This window comes from Nannobrachium achirus (genome assembly GCF_963921795.1).
Source record: "Nannobrachium achirus genome assembly, chromosome: 14".
NCBI lineage: Eukaryota > Metazoa > Chordata > Actinopteri > Myctophiformes > Myctophidae > Nannobrachium > Nannobrachium achirus.
This window is the reverse complement of record NC_137821.1, coordinates 35720118-35738891: the sequence shown is the minus strand read 5'-3', so window position 1 is coordinate 35738891 and position 18774 is coordinate 35720118. Positions and strand designations below refer to the sequence as shown.

Sequence of the window (18774 nt, the reverse complement as noted above, 5' to 3'; positions counted from 1 at the left end):
CAAACCTTTTCATGTCAAGGATTTGACATGATATATATTATATCATAATTATCATGATATTATATATTTATATGTATTTGGCTGCAGATCCCCGTCTCAAAATATTTTGTTCCAGGGACCCTCAGAAGCAAAGATTTTAGTTAAAAATGTTCTTTTAAAACATATATTCAAAGATTTGTGCCAATTCTCAAGTTTTTTTTAATATCCAAAGTATAAAATAATGGTTAAAGTGGTTGAAAGGTTAAAGTGGTTGAAATCTAAAATGACACAGATGCTTCCCCGGTTTTAATGGGTTTAAAGGGATTGTACGTAATAAGATGGTCCCATGCACTCCTGTGGGGTATTTCTTTGTCACTGTTCACTTGCACATGCACATGCATGACATTTTTCCAATGCATTTAACCCCTCCTAACTATTAGGAGCAGTGGGTAAGTGCCATTAATACAGCATCCAGGGAGCGGTTAGGGGTTAAAATGTTGCTCAGGGAAACTTTGACACAGAGACCCGGGTCAGAGGGCGAACCAGCCAGGGACCTTCTGTTCCCCAGTTGTCCTCTCTACCCATTCAGCTATGGCCAGCCACCACAACAAAAAAAAGGAAAGTAGTCAGCCTTGGGAACCCAACAGTTTCCAAGCCATGTGGCACAAAGGGCTGGAGCTCATCTCCTGTTTCCGTAGTTAGAGGCAACTTGATGTACAAGACAAGTACACCCCCTGGACGCTATGTTTTTCCCGGGACTTACCCCTAATCCAACCCTTGATGTGCAAGTATACCCCTGGATGCTAGTTCTTTCCGGGACGTATACCTATACCCTCTATCCAACCCTGGAAGCTGACTGTCAAGCAGGGAGGCATTGGGTACCATTATTATCTTTGGTATGACTTGGGCCTCCCAGTCTCAGGGTGGACAGTGTTGGCCTTGTGGTTAGACTGTAACCACAAAGCCACTGAGCTGGTCAGTAAGGATAATAAAGTATATATTTAAAGAAACACCAAATTAAGTGGGAATAACATTACTTCAAATTCTTTGCATTCATGCAACATCAGTCTTTAAAGTCTTCACACTGAGCTTGTAGATCGGCTATTTTCACAATGTTTGCCTGTTTTTAACAAAGCCCAGGTGGCGACTATACACAACGTCTTAAATTTTAAACCACAGATTATTTATTTGTCCCATAGTCACTGAACTCTGAACTACTTATTGGAAGCCATTCTTCACATGCCACATTATGTTCTGTTCTGACACTAAAATGGTATTTTGCAGTCAGACAAATCAGGAGGAAGGAAATTATCTTTGTTGCTGGTCTGTGTCAGCAACACTGAGATACGGCAGCAACCGATCACAGGACGGATATCTGACAACACACTGCTGGAGTCAGGAAGTCATGCTATTGGCGATGAGTGGAATTGGCTGTCTTCTTGTCTTCTCAATATATCAAAGCTCTTTGATTCAGCTCTTATCTGCTTCTTATCTCTGCTTCCAGCTTAAAGGTGCCACGGAAATGAGCCCCATTCAATCTCTGGCTTTTATACTTTGTGTGTGTGTGTGTGTGTGTGTGTGTGTGTGTGTGTGTGTGTGTGTGTGTGTGCGTGTGCGTGAAGTTTTGGAGTCCGAAATTTGACTGCAAAATACCTAGTAATTTTTGCTGAAAGTACCGGGAGAATACAAATTTCCCCAAGGTGAAAACGCATACCGTTATTTTTGACGTTTTTTTTTTGACAATCAGGTGCATGAAAGGAGCCAATAATAACAGTTTAAACATTGTATCTGGCCTATTTTTAGTCTGATTGGGACACAATGCGCTCATTATGATGTGATGAAAGTTGGAAGCTTTACCAACTCAAAGAGCTCCGTCATTAGTTAATAGTTTCTCGTTGTTGTGTGATGAATCATGATTAAAAGTGTTTTACAGAGCAGCGAGCATCGAGTCGGCCGTCGTTTATGGTGACGTGACGCGTGAAAAAAAATCACACCCGTGTGAACTGAGCGGTGGTCGGTGTGTGTGTGTGTGTGTGTGTGTGTGTGTGTGTGTGTGTGTGTGTGTGTGGCCTGAACAACAGCGCCCCTCCCTTAACATGTGTGGCCAGAAAAGGTACTGCAGGCTCTGCAGGCTACATACAGACACGGACACACGCGCACACACACACACACACACACGCATACACACACGGCCACGTATAGGAGACAGTGTAACCACCGCTCAAAAAACACAGCTAATCTACAAGCCCACAAGTGCAACACGTTGCATGCATAACGCATAAGCGCCTTTCTGAACCTTATGTGTTGTTGCATGAAGAATAAGTCTGAAACGTGTTAAATCCATTTGTAGGGTTTAGGGTAAGACTGTGAGAGACAGATAACGAACCGCAGCACTTGACTCACTCCAGCAAGAGCGTATGTATGCAGCTCGCAGGCTCCGGTCTGCAGCAATACCCTTCTCCAGCAAGCAAGCGGCCAGTGTTGCCATGTCTGCTAATTATAAGCGACTCTGGACTTGATTTCCGTAAGTTGCTTGTATATTTGATAGTTGCTGGTTTCGTTTTATTTGTTGTGAGCTTGTAGATCGGTAATTTTTAATTAGCTGATGTGGCGATGCGTATAGTTTTAAAGTGCTTGTGTGGCCTAGATAATATCACTTTTTGGGGCTTATTTTCGTACACCTGGTTGCTTATTTCTCTCGCAAAATCTGGCAACACTGGTTTTCATATCGCTACAATGGTTTAGTGAAAACGAGCGATAAAAGCATTTTTGCTGCCGACGAGGGCATGCGAAAACACAGAAAAAAACGAAACTCCCGGCAAGTTATGCTAATTATAATTATTTATTTTGCCGGAAAAATTCCGGAACTGCAATGAAAACATGCCTTTATTGAAACCCCCCTTCCTCAAAATGAGTAAACTACAATGTTACTGTTGCAGTTCCCAGAAATGTTTCGCCAAGTTGTCTACAACCACTAGTTTTAAATTGGCATATTACGTGTATATGTACAACAGCATTTTGCACGAAATGGTGCGTTGTCATGTAAACACACCAACCCTACGGACAATACAAGCCAATACAACATGTAAACGTGATACAGGTTTTGGTGACGACACCAAAACAACAACGAGACCGCCCTCGTATAAACATACCCTGAGAGATCCTCTTCTACCACCTTAACACTGGCTCATTAGTGTGCGTGTGCGTGCTCACTGCTCACGCAGGGGTTTCGGTGTGTTGACCTGCAGGTCAGTCAGCTGTGAGAAAACTCTGACCCCCATCAAACCCCCCCTACTGGTTTAGCTAGTTTGTGTGTTTGTGCTTTAGTTAGTTTACCTTGATGTGATAAACAGGGATTTGTGAATGAAGTCCTTGGGATCATTTGTTGAATGAGATAATTGTACATGATTACATTTGTGGTGTTTTCAAACCTGTTGGCAGTAATAAACTGTCTACACACACACACACACACACACACACACACACACACACACACACACACACACACACACACACACACACACACACACACACACACACGTTCCCACTGCATGTACCGGCCGGCTCCACCCCTCTTTTTCTCTCTCCACCACATTCCTCTCTCTCATTCCATTCCATTCCATTCTATGGTAGAGAACTAATACTACCAGCCCAGCCTGCTGCACGGCACGCACGCACACACACGCGCGCCGCGCACGCACAAGGAAGAGAGACATGTCCTAGCGTGTTCCTCGGAGTGAGGGAGAGAGAGGCAGAGTGAGAGAGAGAGAGAGAGAGAGGGCGAGAGAGAGAGGAGGGTTCATTTGCGCTGCACTTGTCGAAGGGGACAAGCGAGGATTCTCATTATATCAGAGGGAGAGAGAGAGGGCGAGAGAGCTTGCATTTGGACTATTTCTGAAGAAGACAGTGCGGATTCTCCACTCTTTCATTACATAGAATGACAGGTTGACGTAGCAACGGATGACAAGAAAGAGCGTTGTTTCTGTGGATTCTATCGTATTTTGAACGCGATGGGACATTAGAAAAGATACGTTTTTTTCCAATGGATAAATAACCAGGTGTTTTTATTGCGCACATTTCTAACGGACGTTTCGTGTGGGATTCTTCTGTCCTCTATCCATCGGAACCAACCATGGGTTTCTACGGCACTTTGAAGCTCATCTTCTATAAAGTGAGTCAGTGCGTGTGGGTGTGTGTGCGTGTGTTGTCAGCGTGCGTTGAGATGACAAGGCGTTTTCCGAGTGTGGGAAGAAATGACGGTGTGCGTGCGCGCGCGCGCATGCTTGTCAGTTGGACCACTGCGGAACCGACGAGCGAGAGAGGACCGAATGTGTATATTTCTCTCTCTTACTAATAATGATGACTGATCGATTAGGATGATTAATAACCTCACCTGCATATTATATTTTGTCCTACAACGGTGACGCGTTGTAGCCTAGCTTATAGAGCATATATTTTCAGTATTTTTTAACATGGGCCTGAATAAATGAATTATTTTATTAAAATATTTGTTTTAATACACAGTTATAAATCAATTGGTTTCATTAACTATTCCCCTTCGTCTCTCTCTCTCTCTCTCTCTCTCTCTCTCTCTCTATCTGTCCACCTGGCCATGATAAAAAATACCCATACATTCTTAATTTGCATCCGTATGCAAATGAGCTGTAGGTGAGTTGACTCGACATGTACATGTCAGCTCACCTCAGTTTGTCAGATGAATGCAGGTGTGGCCTCTTGCTGGCTGAATAATGAGCTGCATAATAATCTGTTTTGTATCTGCAATGTATGTAGGCTACTCATTGTAGAGCACTGTGGTTCTCAAAGTGGTGTCCAGGGACCCCCAGTTGTCCTTGAGGGGGGTTCCAGGGGGTCCCTAGCAAAGTTAGTTAATATAGAATCGAGGTCAGTTGAACCACTTTAATCCTATAGACTACTAGCTATTTGAAAATGGCCAATCTACAAGCTCACAATGCGTCGCAAGATTGCAGATTGGCTAATATTTAAAGTAATATGTTAGGAATACATTAACACAAATCTTGTATGTGGGTCACTGCTTCCAAATATTTCAGCAATATACATATATTTGCTGTTCCTTCCTTGACCAGTCACGACAGAAAGACATGGAAAGTATTAGAGATAGAGATGTTTTCTATTATGCTAGATTCAAGAGTCAAATATTTAGTCACATGCTCATGCAAGTATGTGCAATGGAATGTAGGTGTGACATGCTCTGCCAGACTGTGCTAGCAATGTACAACATACAGTATATAATGAAGCAAAACAAGATCATTAAAGACGAGGTATATAATACAGTTTACTGGGCACTGCAGTAATATGTAATGCTGTGTAAAATATGTCAAGTTTGTAAAATGGAACATTTTTAAACAACCTCATAGTTATTATTAATTGAGTATATAGAATTTGGAATTGCATCTCCCCTGGGTTACTGAGATAGAATATTAACAGCCAGGTACTTGCAAATCTCAGTAACTATCGTGTGGTGAACTATAGTAATTCTGTGCTAGATACAACCCAGTGAACGTACAATCTGTGCTAGATAAATACAACCTGTATATGTGTAGGTAGATATATGGATGTGTATTTGGGTGGGTGGGTGGATGGATGGATGGATAGATACAGTAGATGGATAGAGGAGAGATGGATGCACTACATAGTTTAGTGGGTGGGTACTGCTGCAGTCAGAAGAACACGACAGACCATCCATGTACTGCAGTGTCTACTGTAGGTGATTAAATTACACATTAATGTGATTATATGAATGACACACGCACACAAACACACACACTGTAGTGTAGATATCGATTCCCAGTCAAAGAGTGACAATGTAAGGGAGGCTGCGTGTGTGCGATGCACATCACTTTCCCTGTGTGTGTGTGTGTGTGTGTGTGTGTGTGTGTGTGTGTGTGTGTGTGTGTGTGTGTGTGTGTGTGTGTGTGTGTGTGTGTGTGTGTGTGTGTGTGTGTGTGTGTGTGTGTGTGTGTGTGTGTGTGTGTGTGTGTGTGTGTGTGTGTGTGTGTGTGTGTGTGCGCGCGCGCACTGAACGCAGCACGTGTTGCAGTCTCTATTTTTGGTTCAACACACTCAGCTCCACATTCCCCTCATTTGCTACATTCCACTGAGAGGATGTATAGAAGAATGAGGAGGAAGAGAATGTATAGAATGAGGATGAAAGAGAGAGAGGAGAATGTGTACTGAGACAAACAAGAGAATAAAAGAGAGAATGTTGGTATTATGGCGAGGTGAGGCAGGGAAATGAAAGGGTGTGTGAGAGAGAACAGGGCAGATAGGGATAAAGGAACAAACGACAGAAACGGGAAAAAGGAGAAGTGAAGAGAGCAGCCGAGAGATTTCATCTTGATTTTTATCCTCATTACCTATTGGCTCACAGTGTACACTGACATGGGATTCATGTCTATTGTATCTGTCTGTCTGTATATTGTCTCTATCTTCAGTAGCTGTCTGTCTGTCTATATGCTCTGTTGTTGCTATAGGATACGAGCCAAACTCTGTGGGTACATGCTTTGTGCTGGTTGGTTATTGGTTCATAAACTGGGAAAGTGAGGTGTCATTTTAGGTTTTTCGTGTTGGCTATTCAGAAATAGCAGATGTACGAGCTCACAGCGCGCCACTTCGTGTCGCCCTGTGAGCTTGTACATCTGCTATTTTTGAACATCTTTTAAAAATCTTGAAAGTTAGTGTTCTCTTATTTAGAATTGGAAGGCATTTGTAGAATCAGCCTGAGATCTTATTAATGGGTTAACATTTGAGTTAGCATAGCTCTCATCGACCAGTTTAGCACAACTTTGGACATTTTAAATGTGTTTCAGACAGTATGTTTTTATTTAATTTTAAATCACCATTACAACCACTGGACATTCATATTGGTCAGACTATCTATCACCATAACTGCTGGTGGTGGTATAGAGATTATACTTCACCCATCTACATCTGTGTAGTGTGCTTGTAGACGGGCTATTGTCGCTAATTTAGAAGATGTTCTGCCTATAAAGACATTAGACATGCCAAAAATAGGGACAGCAGGTTGCAATTGGTTAAACTGTAAACATTACTACATTACTATTGACGTGTGTGTGTGTGTGTGTGTGTGTGTGTGTGTGTGTGTGTGTGTGTGTGTGTGTGTGTGTGTGTGTGTGTGTGTGTGTGTGTGTGTGTGTGTGTGTGTGTGTGTGTGTGTGTGTGTGTGTGTGTGTGTGTGTGTGTGTGTGTGTGTGTGTGCACGCTGCTTCCCTAATCTAAGGAATGTGTTAACACAGGCAATCACATGTGATGAATACTCTCTCTTTCTCTCTTCCTCCTCTCCACGAAAACACGTGCAAAGTGTTCCTGATCAAACGTAGACCATGTTCAATGTTTCACACACTGATGTCTCTCTATCATTCTCCACTCTCTATCCCTCACACTGATGTTATTACACTGATGTTACACTGATTTTATACTGGAAACATTGATTGATTTTTGATTGAAGACTTTATTAGGAGTTTGCATAGGAAAGGTACAGTTTCATGACGGTGGTCAAGGTCTACTAAAAGGAGATCCTAGAAAAGACTAAGCTTATTTCCACAGGAAACCATTTAAGTATCTCATATAACATTGAATGACAGACGAATAGAACACAGTACTATCCAGTAGATATAGTCTGTAAAAAAAAGAAAGAACAAAAAAACAGTAAGTCTATACAAACAGTAAGTATAAACAAAGAAGGGGCAGGGGAGGGTAGGGCTGGGCTAGGTATATTTTTTTTACCAGTTGCGAACGTCTGCTGCCTGTAAGTGGTTTTTCAGGGCGATTTTAAAGGATGCTAGTGTTCCACACTCCTTTAAGACCTTCGGTAGGGCATTCCACATTGTTGTGGTATAGCAGAAGAACGAGTTTGACCCTTTGTTTGAGTTGACTCTGGGTTGCAACGTGATCTGTGGCACTGCCTCTGGTGTTGTAATTGTGGACATCCTTAACGTTTTTAAAGTATTTTGCCAGGTACATAGGTATCTTAGTGGTGTAGTGTATCTTATCTAACAATACAGACAACATAGTATTGTTACTTACCGGTAACTAACCCTCTCCTGCATTTCTCTCTGTATCAGATGAAAAGGAAGTTGGATCATGGACCAGACGGTCGACCGTTTCCTTCTGGGAAGAAACAGTGTAAAGACAAGAGCTACCTCAGGTATGCACGCACGCACACATGTATGCGCACACAACCAGTGGGGGGTTTTGATGGGGTCAGAGTTTTCTCACAGCTGACTGACCTGCAAGTCAACACACTGAAGCGGCTCCAGGCACATACAGTACGCGCACACACACGCACAGTACACCTTTGCCACAACATGTACATTTATTTTGATGTTCCTTCCAACATGAACATTCAATATTTCATAACAGAACAAGCACAGTATTAAATTATTCTGCCATGAGCTCAATATCAATTCGGAAATGCGTCGATGAGAGTTAAATTGATTTTCTATCGACTATCTCACCAATAAAGTAACCATAGTAAGCACTGCCCTTTATTGTGGTTTAGACGTCATGAAGTCAATTGACCCGATTGTATCAAAAATGGGACCCCCCCCCCACTCCACCACACACACCAAAAAAACAAAACAAAATAAACATGAATCAAAACATTAAAAGGTACAACTCGAACTGTACGAGGGAACACACTGTTCTTCATATTGTATGCCAGTCTCACATTGATACATACGTACACTGCACAGGTGGTGTACGCCTCCACCTCCCCATCTCCACATGCCGTCAGTGTGTGAGAGTACAGCTGGCACCGTGTGAAGGTTATTCTCAAACAGTCGTCAATGTATGGTGTACTCAGTACTGTCTGCTGGTACTGCTATAAAGTGGATGGGCAGATACTAACTGTATATCTGAGTTGATGGCTTGGTAGGTTGTAACACTTAAACACTCAGGGCTCTATGCTAGCGTGTTTTCAGTTTTCTGTTAATGTGGGGAAAGCTTTAGCTGAAAATAGCCGATTGATAAGCTCACGACGTGTCGCAGCGCGATGTGTTGTGAGCTTGTGGATCTGCTAAAGCTACCCCTCACAATGCGAATGCTGGGGTTTAAGTGGTTAAATCTGGTTCCCTCTTTTGATCCTTAGTTACTTATCGATCATGTCCCTTCTGTCACTCTCAATATGATCTTATTTCTCTGCAAGCTCATTATCTCCTTCTCCATACACTCTCAAGCTTGAAGAATATTATTATTTTGTCCGGCGGTGGTTCAGTGTAACAAGACTTTTTCAGCCTTTGCTGAACCCCGCCACGTTGATCGATTTGTTTTCCTGGCAAATGACACGGTACAAAGTGTCAGTGATCACCAAATGAGCTGTTAATTTGGCTTCCGTTACTTTAACACTTCGCTCTGTTAGGTTGTACTTCTATTGTTCTGTGGTTTTATGTTTTAAGTTAATTTCCAAAGGCCTTTGTAAATTGTTTAGGATAATGCATGGTAATAAGTGGTGCAAACGTAGAAACTGGGGGAAGTCCAGTCTCCAGTGTTTGATCAGAGTAGTTCACACAACAACACTAATAGTTAGTGCTGCTAGGAGCGTCACAGAAAATGTTAAACCAAACCAAGAGCCACTTGTCCAACGGATAATTAAATTTTTAATGAATTTGTCCATAAAGATTTATTAGTTGTCCCGGACAACAGGACAAGCCTTAATGTCATGCCCTGTTGTGCTTACTAATCTCTCTCTCTCTCTCTCTCTCCCTCCCGCTCTCCCTCTCCGTCTTTCAGTCCCTCTAGTCTCGTTCCATTTCAGACCACACCCACTACATTTGGTGACCTGCGGTTAGCCAATGGGCATTCAGCTCAGCGGAGACGCGTCACATCAGGTCCGCCCCCAACAGGCCTACAAGACTGGCTTCGTACATTTCAGGTACGCGCACACACAGACACACACACACACACACACACACACACACACACACACACACACACACACACACACACACACACACACACCAAATACATATACATTCATGTAAACACTGTTGTATTGACTAAACTGTTCTCTCTTTCAATCTGTCCTTCCTCTCTCTTTCTCTCATGATAGGCGTGGAGCGGTCCTGAGAGGCTATTGGCTCTGGATGAGTTGATTGACAGGTGTGAGACCAATCAGGTCAAACACATGTTGCAGGTCATCGAACCTCAGTTCCAGAGAGACTTTATATCACTACTGCCTAAAGAGGTACATACACACACACACACACACACACACACACACACACACACACACACACACACACACACACATACCCAAGGGTTGCCACGGACACCTGGGCGGGCGGGCGGGACTTGTTTCTAAGAAAAATAAGGTTGGCCCTGAAAAATACAAAGGGTTAGGGTGTATTTATGTACAGTTTTTTAATTATATTAACCACTAGAATCATAAGGCATAGCTACATAAGCCAAAAATAGCAGCTCTACAAGCTCACCATGTGTAGATCTGCTATTCTTTTAAGACATTTGGTGTAGACAGCCCAGTTTACTAAGTCTAGAGAGACAGCCTGTATTATAGCGTTGATGAGCTGTTTGAACTTGTAAGATGTGTGTCATTGATTGATTTCCAATAATTACCATTTAGAATTGAGGCATCTTTCAGACGCTCTTAATCCAGAGCGATTTACAGTAAGCAAGGTAAACGCCAGATCATACATCAAATCCATAGAGATGCTAATCAGGGTCATATGTAAACCACTAAATCATCTGTCTAAACTGTATAATATCACAAAATAAATAATATTGCTGTCCCAGTAATGTGACAGCTGACATCAAAATTGTCAGTGCTGTTGAAGTGATTGATTTCATCGGTTGATCAGAAGTGTTTATCTACTTGCCAAACAGCCTTTTCAATAGCAGTTATATTTATCGAGTTTGTGGTGTAATTTCACGGTTCCATTAGCGTTCAGATCCAAAATCTGGGACCCGTGAAGACCTCTAGTCCAGTGCTTCTCTAATGTTTTCATGTCAAGGACCCCCACATTCACCCGCATCTAAAAAGAATTTGTGCCAGGGAACCCCTGACTAGATTTGTGTTTGAAAAAACAAGAGAAGATCCTTCAACAATTTTGTCAACTTTTGTCTAAAATATGTGTATTTTTCACAACACTGAGAGTAGGGCTGTCACGATTATGACATTTTACATGACGATTAATTGTCACTCAAATAATTGCGATTAACGTTTTAATTGTGTTTTTGTCGTTGACAATTACATTTCTGTTTGGCTTGTAGGCTTTGAAGTAATTGCACATGTAAGATATGACGCATAACCTAAATATACAAAGAAATTACTGACATATTTGACAACTTTACACTTCGACGCGTTGTGAGCTTGTAGATCGGCTATTTCCACTATTTTTTTACTTTAAAAAATATATATGAACATTTTTCAACATGGAAACGATTATGACGATTATGAAACTTAATCGCGATTATGTCAAATAATCGCGATTAGACGATTATGTAATAATTGTGACAGCCCTAAAATATGTGTATTTTTCACAACACTGAGAGAATACCTTCTGTCTCCCCTGTGTGTGTGTGTGTGTGTGTGTGTGTGTGTGTGTAGTTGGCCCTGTACGTGCTAACATTCCTGGCTCCCAAGGACCTCCTGCAGGCCTCTCAGACCTGCAGGTACTGGAGGATCCTTGCTGAAGACAATCTGCTCTGGAGGGAGAAATGCAGGGAGGAGGGTATGTGCACACACACCAAGACGTACACACACACACACACACACACACACACACACACACACACACACACACACACACACACACACACACACACACACACACACAGAGTCACTGCACTGCACCACATAGTGTGTGCCTGCGCGTGCGCGCCTAGGCTTTGTGCCAGCCAACAGAGATTTACTGCAAACACTGCAGCCATATCAATGAAACTAGCTAGCGTTAGCATTACATTACTAGCATACCAATGAAGCTAGCTGCCCACTGTCTGTGCCACAGCCAATACCAATGAAGCAAGCAAGGTTTTCTTCAGCATTGCCAGCAACGGTGCTAGCTGCAACAGATAAGACAAAAATTAAGTCTTACTCCCCAAGTGCTGCAAGCCTTAATCCCAATCCATATTTCGTTGATGTTGTTTGCTGAAAATAGCCAACCTAGAAGCTCACAGCGTGTTGTAGGTTGGCTATTTTCAGCGAGCTACACCGTCGTGCAGTGGAACATAAATTAGGCATTAGTCGTACCAAAGGATGCATTTAGGCCTAGAATTGTTGAATGCTTTAACTATTGAAAAATAGCAGATATACATGCCGAGTGCCGCGCTGCGAGCTTGTAGATCTGCTATTTTTGAAAAAGTTGTGAAAATGTGTGCAAATCTTTGAATATATGTATTTTTAAAGCGAATGTTTGTAACTCAAATTTTGCTTCTGGGGGTGGTCCCTGGAACTAGATATTTTGAGATGGGGGTCCGTGGCCAAATAAATATCAGTTTGGTGGTCCTTCACATGAAAACGTTTGAGAACCACTGACATAGTAGTCTCTCGAGAACAGACTAACTGATTGAAAAGGACCTTTTTTTTTTTTTTACGATGGCTGGCCAGATTGCTGACATAGAAACATAGGTTTTTCAAAAAAACCTTAGAAGGATTCAAACGACACTTAGAGAATCGGGTCAAAATTCTAATTTTCACAATTTTTCAAAAATAGCAGATCTACAAGCTCGCGGCACTCGGTGCCGCGCTGTGAGCTTGTATATCTGCTATTTTTCAATAGTTAAAGCATAAAATAATGATACACAATAATGTGTACCCGTTCTAAATGGGTTAACACCAAACGGCACTCGGCTGCTGCTGTCATTCTAGTGAAGGAAGCTAATGCATTTGTGTGTGCTACTGACAGCACCTACAGCTAGCGCAGGTAATCTTACGACAGTAGGCTACTGTCACAAGATAACCTGTCAGTTGTATGCTACTGTCACAAGATAACATGTCAGTTGTATGCTACTGTCACAAGATAACCTGTCAGTTGTATGCTACTGTCATAGGATAACCTGTTAGCTGTATGTTATTGTCATAGGCTTCTAATGACGCTAACCTCTGTAAAGGTGCCTCCACACCGAAAATACTACAGGAGACTTGTTCAAACTGTTCACAGACTGCAAAGAACTGTAAAGAACTGCAAAAAACTAAGCACATTGAATTTTCCAGCCGACTGTAATTACTGTACAGTTTTGCGCATGCGCACTGTGTTGCCATATCGGCTCGTTACAAGCGACTTTGATCCTGTTTTCCTATAATGTTGCTAGTTGTGGGTTACTTTTGTTTGGGCATGTTTCTGAATTGTAGTTGCTTATTTGGCCTCGCTTTCAACATTCTTTTCGAAAATAGCTAATGTAATAGAGCTCAATAGGTGAAACTGGACGCTTCTTTAGGCTTTGTTTTCATAGACCTGGTCGCTTGTTTAACTCACAGAATCTGGCAACCGGGGAGCAGAAGCGGAGATTCTTCCTGTCCGGTGTTTTCTTCTCCTCACACCAAAACAACACACATCACTATTACTAGCGTTGCCTTGGAGTTGATAGGAAATTTAGTTGAGAGGAAATTTAGTTGAGATTGTGAATATGCTATTTAGTTAAAATGTGCAACAGGGAAATGTCTCTGGCTTATTTAGGCTTGGTTTTGCTGCAGCAGTAGCAAACTAATGGTCCATTACAACTCGCTACAAATACAATTCACCGACGTCCAGGGGCGACTCAACAAAACTGAGCAAGTCCAGTCTTCCAGTTTTCCGTCAATAGCGTTCCCGACCCGCTGCCGAAAACCTACCGATGAGCTCCCGTTCGGCAACAGACGCTTTCCGCCGCTATCCGCCGCCGATTCGGCCACGAATCTGTTTGGTTAAAAGTGGCCTTTAGCTGCATAGATTGATAGATAGATACTCCAGATACAGTATGTGAATGTATATCAGATGTTATTTTATGAAGTCATCAAATAAAATGTCTCTCTCTCTCTCTCTCTCTCTCTCTCTCTCTCTCTCTCTCTCTCTCTCTCTCTCTCTCTCTCTCTCTCTCTCTCTCTCTCTCTCTCTCTCTCTCTCTCTCTGTCTGCAGGTATTCCAGAGAGTGTGTTTTCTCGTAGAAGGAGGAGCATTAACAGTAGTCCTTGGAAGTCTGCTTTCATCAGACAACATCGCATAGAGAGGAACTGGAGGACAGGAGACACACGCACGCCAAAGGTACACACACGCGCACACACACATGTCGCAGGTGCGCACGCACACACACACGCACACTGATCAGCTACATTGAACACAATCACCTCTGTCCCTGTGGTATCAGCTGTATGACCAATGGAAGCCACGTGATTGGTTGTTTATTCGTACAGTCAACTAATGATGAAATCACGTTCGAATAGTGTTTAACATAACATTTAACATCTTTTATCATCTCTCTCGGTCTCTCTCTCTCTCTCTCGGTCTCTCTGTGTCTGTCTCTCTCTCTATGTCCCTCCCTCTGTCTCTCTCAGGTGTTAAAAGGTCATGATGATCATGTGATCACATGTCTTCAGTTCAGTAGTGACCTCATCGTCAGCGGTTCTGATGACAACACACTCAAAGTCTGGTCTGCCGACACTGGAAAGGTACGTTGTGCTGCGTGTGTGTGTGAGATATATGTTCAGATCCCAGACCAGCACCATGATAGATGTACCTGGGTCAGAAACGGAAAGGCCACATGTTATTTTGATCATAGAAATACGTGAAGTAGAACAATAATGAGGTCTAAAAGACAAGACCCAACAGACCAACACCTGCCAGCCTACACATTGTGCGTACCGTGTACACATTTTGATGTCAAAGTACAACCTTTCCCTCTAAAGCAGTACCTTTCCCTCTAAAGCAGTGGTTCTCAAACTTTTTCATGTCAAGGACACCCAAATGAATATGAATTTGGCCGCAGACCCCCATCTGAAAAAATGTTGTGCCAGCTAGCCCCATTCAGGATTTGTGTTAACATTTGATTTATTTTGAAAATAGCAAGCACACGGCGCACACAGGGTGCTGCTATTTATTAGCTGGGGACCCTCTGGAAACCCCCTCAAGGACCCCTTAGGGCCCCTGGACACCACATTGAGCAATGCTCTAAAGTGTGCAGAAAGCTGTGTGAGTTTGTGCAGTAATCGGGTCTTTGCTTTCAGCAGAGAGCAGGCACATTTCTGCCCGGAGGCGTGTTCTAAAAATACTGTCTAACCACGTCAAACCAACTGCGTCTTTCTCTATGTACATCTCTCTCTCTCTTTCGCTGTCTCTTGCTATCTGTCTCTCTCTCCCGCTGTCTTTCACTGTCTGTCTGTCTGTCTCTCTCTTGCTGTGTCTTACTGTCTCTCGCTGTCTCTCTCGCGCTCTCTTGCTGTGTGTCTGTCTCTCGCTGTATCTCTCGCTCTCTCTTGCTGTGTGTCTGTCTCTCTCGCCATATCTCTCGTGTCTCGCTTGCTGTCTCTTGCTGTCTGTCGTCCTCGCTCTCTTGCTGTCTGTCTGTCTCTATCTCTCTGAATATGCTTCATTGTGAAACAGACAATGGGTGATGTTGCAACTTTCTTTTCTTTTTATAAAATATCTCCCAACAAAACGCCATAGCTGAATGGGTAGAGAGCCCGTCTGGGAAGCAGAGGGTGCTAGGTTTGATTCCCCGCCCCGGCAATGTGTTGAAGCATCTCCCCCACGTGTTCACTTGAGAAGCACTCGACTGAGTGCAGAAGCTGAACACTGAATTTCCCCTGTGGGATGAAATGGGTTTAATTAGTATTATAATTATTAGTGGATAGAGAGGCCGTCTGGTAATCAGAAGGTCACCGGTTCACCTCCTGGCGTGCTCATGTCTACACGTTGGATGTGTCCTTGAGCAAGGTCTACCTTTATTAGTGAATTAGTGAAGATTCATGGAAAAATCCATTTTACATGCTTATAATTTAAACTAGAGTTGGATTCTAAATTATCCAATCTACTGAGCTCACAACGCGTCTGCTTGTAGATAGTCTATGTTCACTATTAAAAAGAAAGGAAAAAAGGAAAGAAATCGATTTGTTCAATTAACTATTGCACCCCTACTCTCGTTCCCCCCTCTTGACCTCAAGTGAGGACGTTCTTTGAACTTTTGAACAGAGTGGAGGGGCAGGGGGGTGTTGAGATTGCGAACTGGACACACACACCGTACAGTTTGTATTTGATTGTCCCTCCAGGTTACAGTTGGGTGTGTGTGTGTTTTTCTTTCTGCAGGGAACAGAGAATCTCTTAGGTACACACACACACACGCACGCGCGCGCGCGCGCGCGCGCACGCACGCACGCACACACACACACACACACACACACACACACACACACACACACACACACACACACACACACACACACACACACACACACACACACACACACACACACACACACACACACACACACACACACACACACACACACACACACACACAGAGGGTGTTTGTTGAGGCAGGTTGGAACAGGTGTGTCTGGACAAAGAATTGTTGTACCGAAACCAAACAGGGAGGGAGGGAGGGAGGGATGGAAAAAGAGAGAGAGAGAGGTAGAGAGTAGGGATGTCAAAAATGGACCTTTATCAAAATCGATTATTCTATAGCAATAATCGAATATTATTCGAAAATCGATAATTAATTATTATTTTATTTTTTTTATAAAAAAAAAAAAAAAAAACATTTTTTTTTCTTCTGTTTTTCTTTTTTTTACTGGATTTCAATGCACATTTACATATGTACAACATGGCTCTTCAGGTAATTGGTAGCCTAACTACTACTCTTCATCTTTCTTTTTAGTGTGCCAGTGTACTGTTCACCTAATCTCTCAAGAACAGATTCTGTGATGCTTTACAATACAGAGGACGCTGTTTTCCCTTTTCTTTGATGATGGCCACCAAGTACCAAACAATCAAGCCTGAATCAATCACACCTGTGTCTGAGACAGGGGGGGAGGGGAGTCAGTGTGTAGCAGGCAGCTGCCACTCTGCTGTGCTCCTTCACTCTGTCTACACAGTTTACAGTTGGTGCTGGTGTGAATAATAAATCAATGGCCATTTACTATTATCATTAATACTATTGTTAGCCTATATTCTATATTTTGGTTGAAACTAACTAACTAAGCCAAAAAATAGTATTAAAAAAAAAAAAAAAAAGAATATTAATATTTTTCGATTTTCGATTATGAAATATTAAAATCGAATATTGATTAATCTAACGAATATTCGAAAATCGATTATTCGGTGACATCCCTAGTAGAGAGAGACAGAGAGACATAGAGAAAGGATTAGGGATTATGAAAACCAGACATTTAAGACTGTGTACTCTTCTAGGCTGATAAATGATGGAGGGATGATTGATAGATGGATAGTTAGATGACAGACTTACAGTAGGAGACTGTCTGTCTGGTTCTGCTGCACTCGTTTACCTTTGACCCACACACACACACACACACACACACACACACACACACACACACACACACACACACACACACACACACAGAGAGAGGATGTGTGGAATGTCAGGTGTGAAAAGACTCCTCCATCTCCTACCTCTCTATCTCTTCCTCTCTCTCCTTCCATCTATCACTCCTTCCACACTCCTCTCGCCACAGTGGTTCGGGACCCATTTGTGGTTCGCGGACACATTTTTATGGGTCCCCTCATTTTTTGTTTAATTATTTCAAAACATTCCTCAAAAATGTTCATGAAAAAAAAAATCTATTTTTCAATAATTTCATGAAGAAATCCAAGAACAATCTAAGAAATTCCATAATATATTGGAAAATATTGTTTTTCTGTCATGGAATTAAGGCTTTATGCCAAAATGTTATAATAAGAGTATGCATAATGTAGTTAATTCCACAAGATGGGATATGTGATGTTGTTACCTGATATTAGTTTTGGTGAAAAAAGCCTGCATATATCTGTATCGGTTGATATCAGAATCTTAAATGAAGAATTGGATAATATCAGGAAATCAGTTATTTGTGTTTATTGGTATTTATTTGTTTGCTTATAAGGTCATTCTTCTCAAATAGTGATGTTAATCAAATCCAAGTATTTCAAATAGATTTTTCAGACAAAATATGCGTAATAATCAGTCAGGCCACACATTTTACAATCCTCCCCTTGTCCTTCCCCTCTCTATCTCCGTCACGTCATCTATCACTCATTCCATACTCCTCTCTCTATCTGCCCCCCCCCCTCCATCTGTCATTCCATGCTCCTCTCCTCCCCCTTTATCAGAAATCTCACTAATGTTTACGTAAGCTTCCCAGGCAGTGTTTACCCCCGTTGCCTTGGTAACCACTTCAACAACACCTATAAGGTCAAAGGTTTTTCTCTTCACGTTCTCTCTCTCTCTCTCTGTGTGTGTGTGTGTGTGTGTGTGTGTGTGTGTGTGTGTGTGTGTGTGTGTGTGTGTGTGTGTGTGTGTGTGTGTGTGTGTGTGTGTGTGTGTGTGTGTGTGTGTGTGTGTGTGTGTGTGTGTGTGTGTGTGTGTGTGTGTGTGTGAGAACGGAAGACAAATATTGACTTAGATTTGGACTTTGTCATCTATGATGATATGATATTTTCACATACTGTACAACATGTGTATTTTGTATGAATTTGGTATACTATACTGTAACACAAGTAACCCCAACTTATACACACTCACTCTCTCTCTCTTGCCTATTCTCTCTCTCTCTCTCTCTCTCACTCACTCACTCACTCACTCACTCACACA

At 42.3% G+C, this 18774-nt stretch overlaps 1 protein-coding gene across 1 annotated transcript in view; it reads left to right on the top strand.

Moving 5' to 3' along the window:
• LOC308297990 (F-box/WD repeat-containing protein 7-like) overlaps positions 1–17387 on the top strand; it is a gene marked incomplete at both ends in the record, with an annotated part of 33292 nt that extends 15905 nt beyond the window's left edge. The window contains 7 exons of the mRNA XM_080741554.1: positions 8103–8185; positions 9769–9910; positions 10088–10222; positions 11603–11726; positions 14110–14234; positions 14525–14638; positions 17376–17387. Of these exons, the coding sequence (XP_080597680.1) occupies positions 8103–8185; positions 9769–9910; positions 10088–10222; positions 11603–11726; positions 14110–14234; positions 14525–14638; positions 17376–17387 (735 nt within the window). The remainder of the gene's footprint in view (positions 1–8102; positions 8186–9768; positions 9911–10087; positions 10223–11602; positions 11727–14109; positions 14235–14524; positions 14639–17375) is intronic.
• Positions 17388–18774: the final 1387 nt, after the last annotated feature.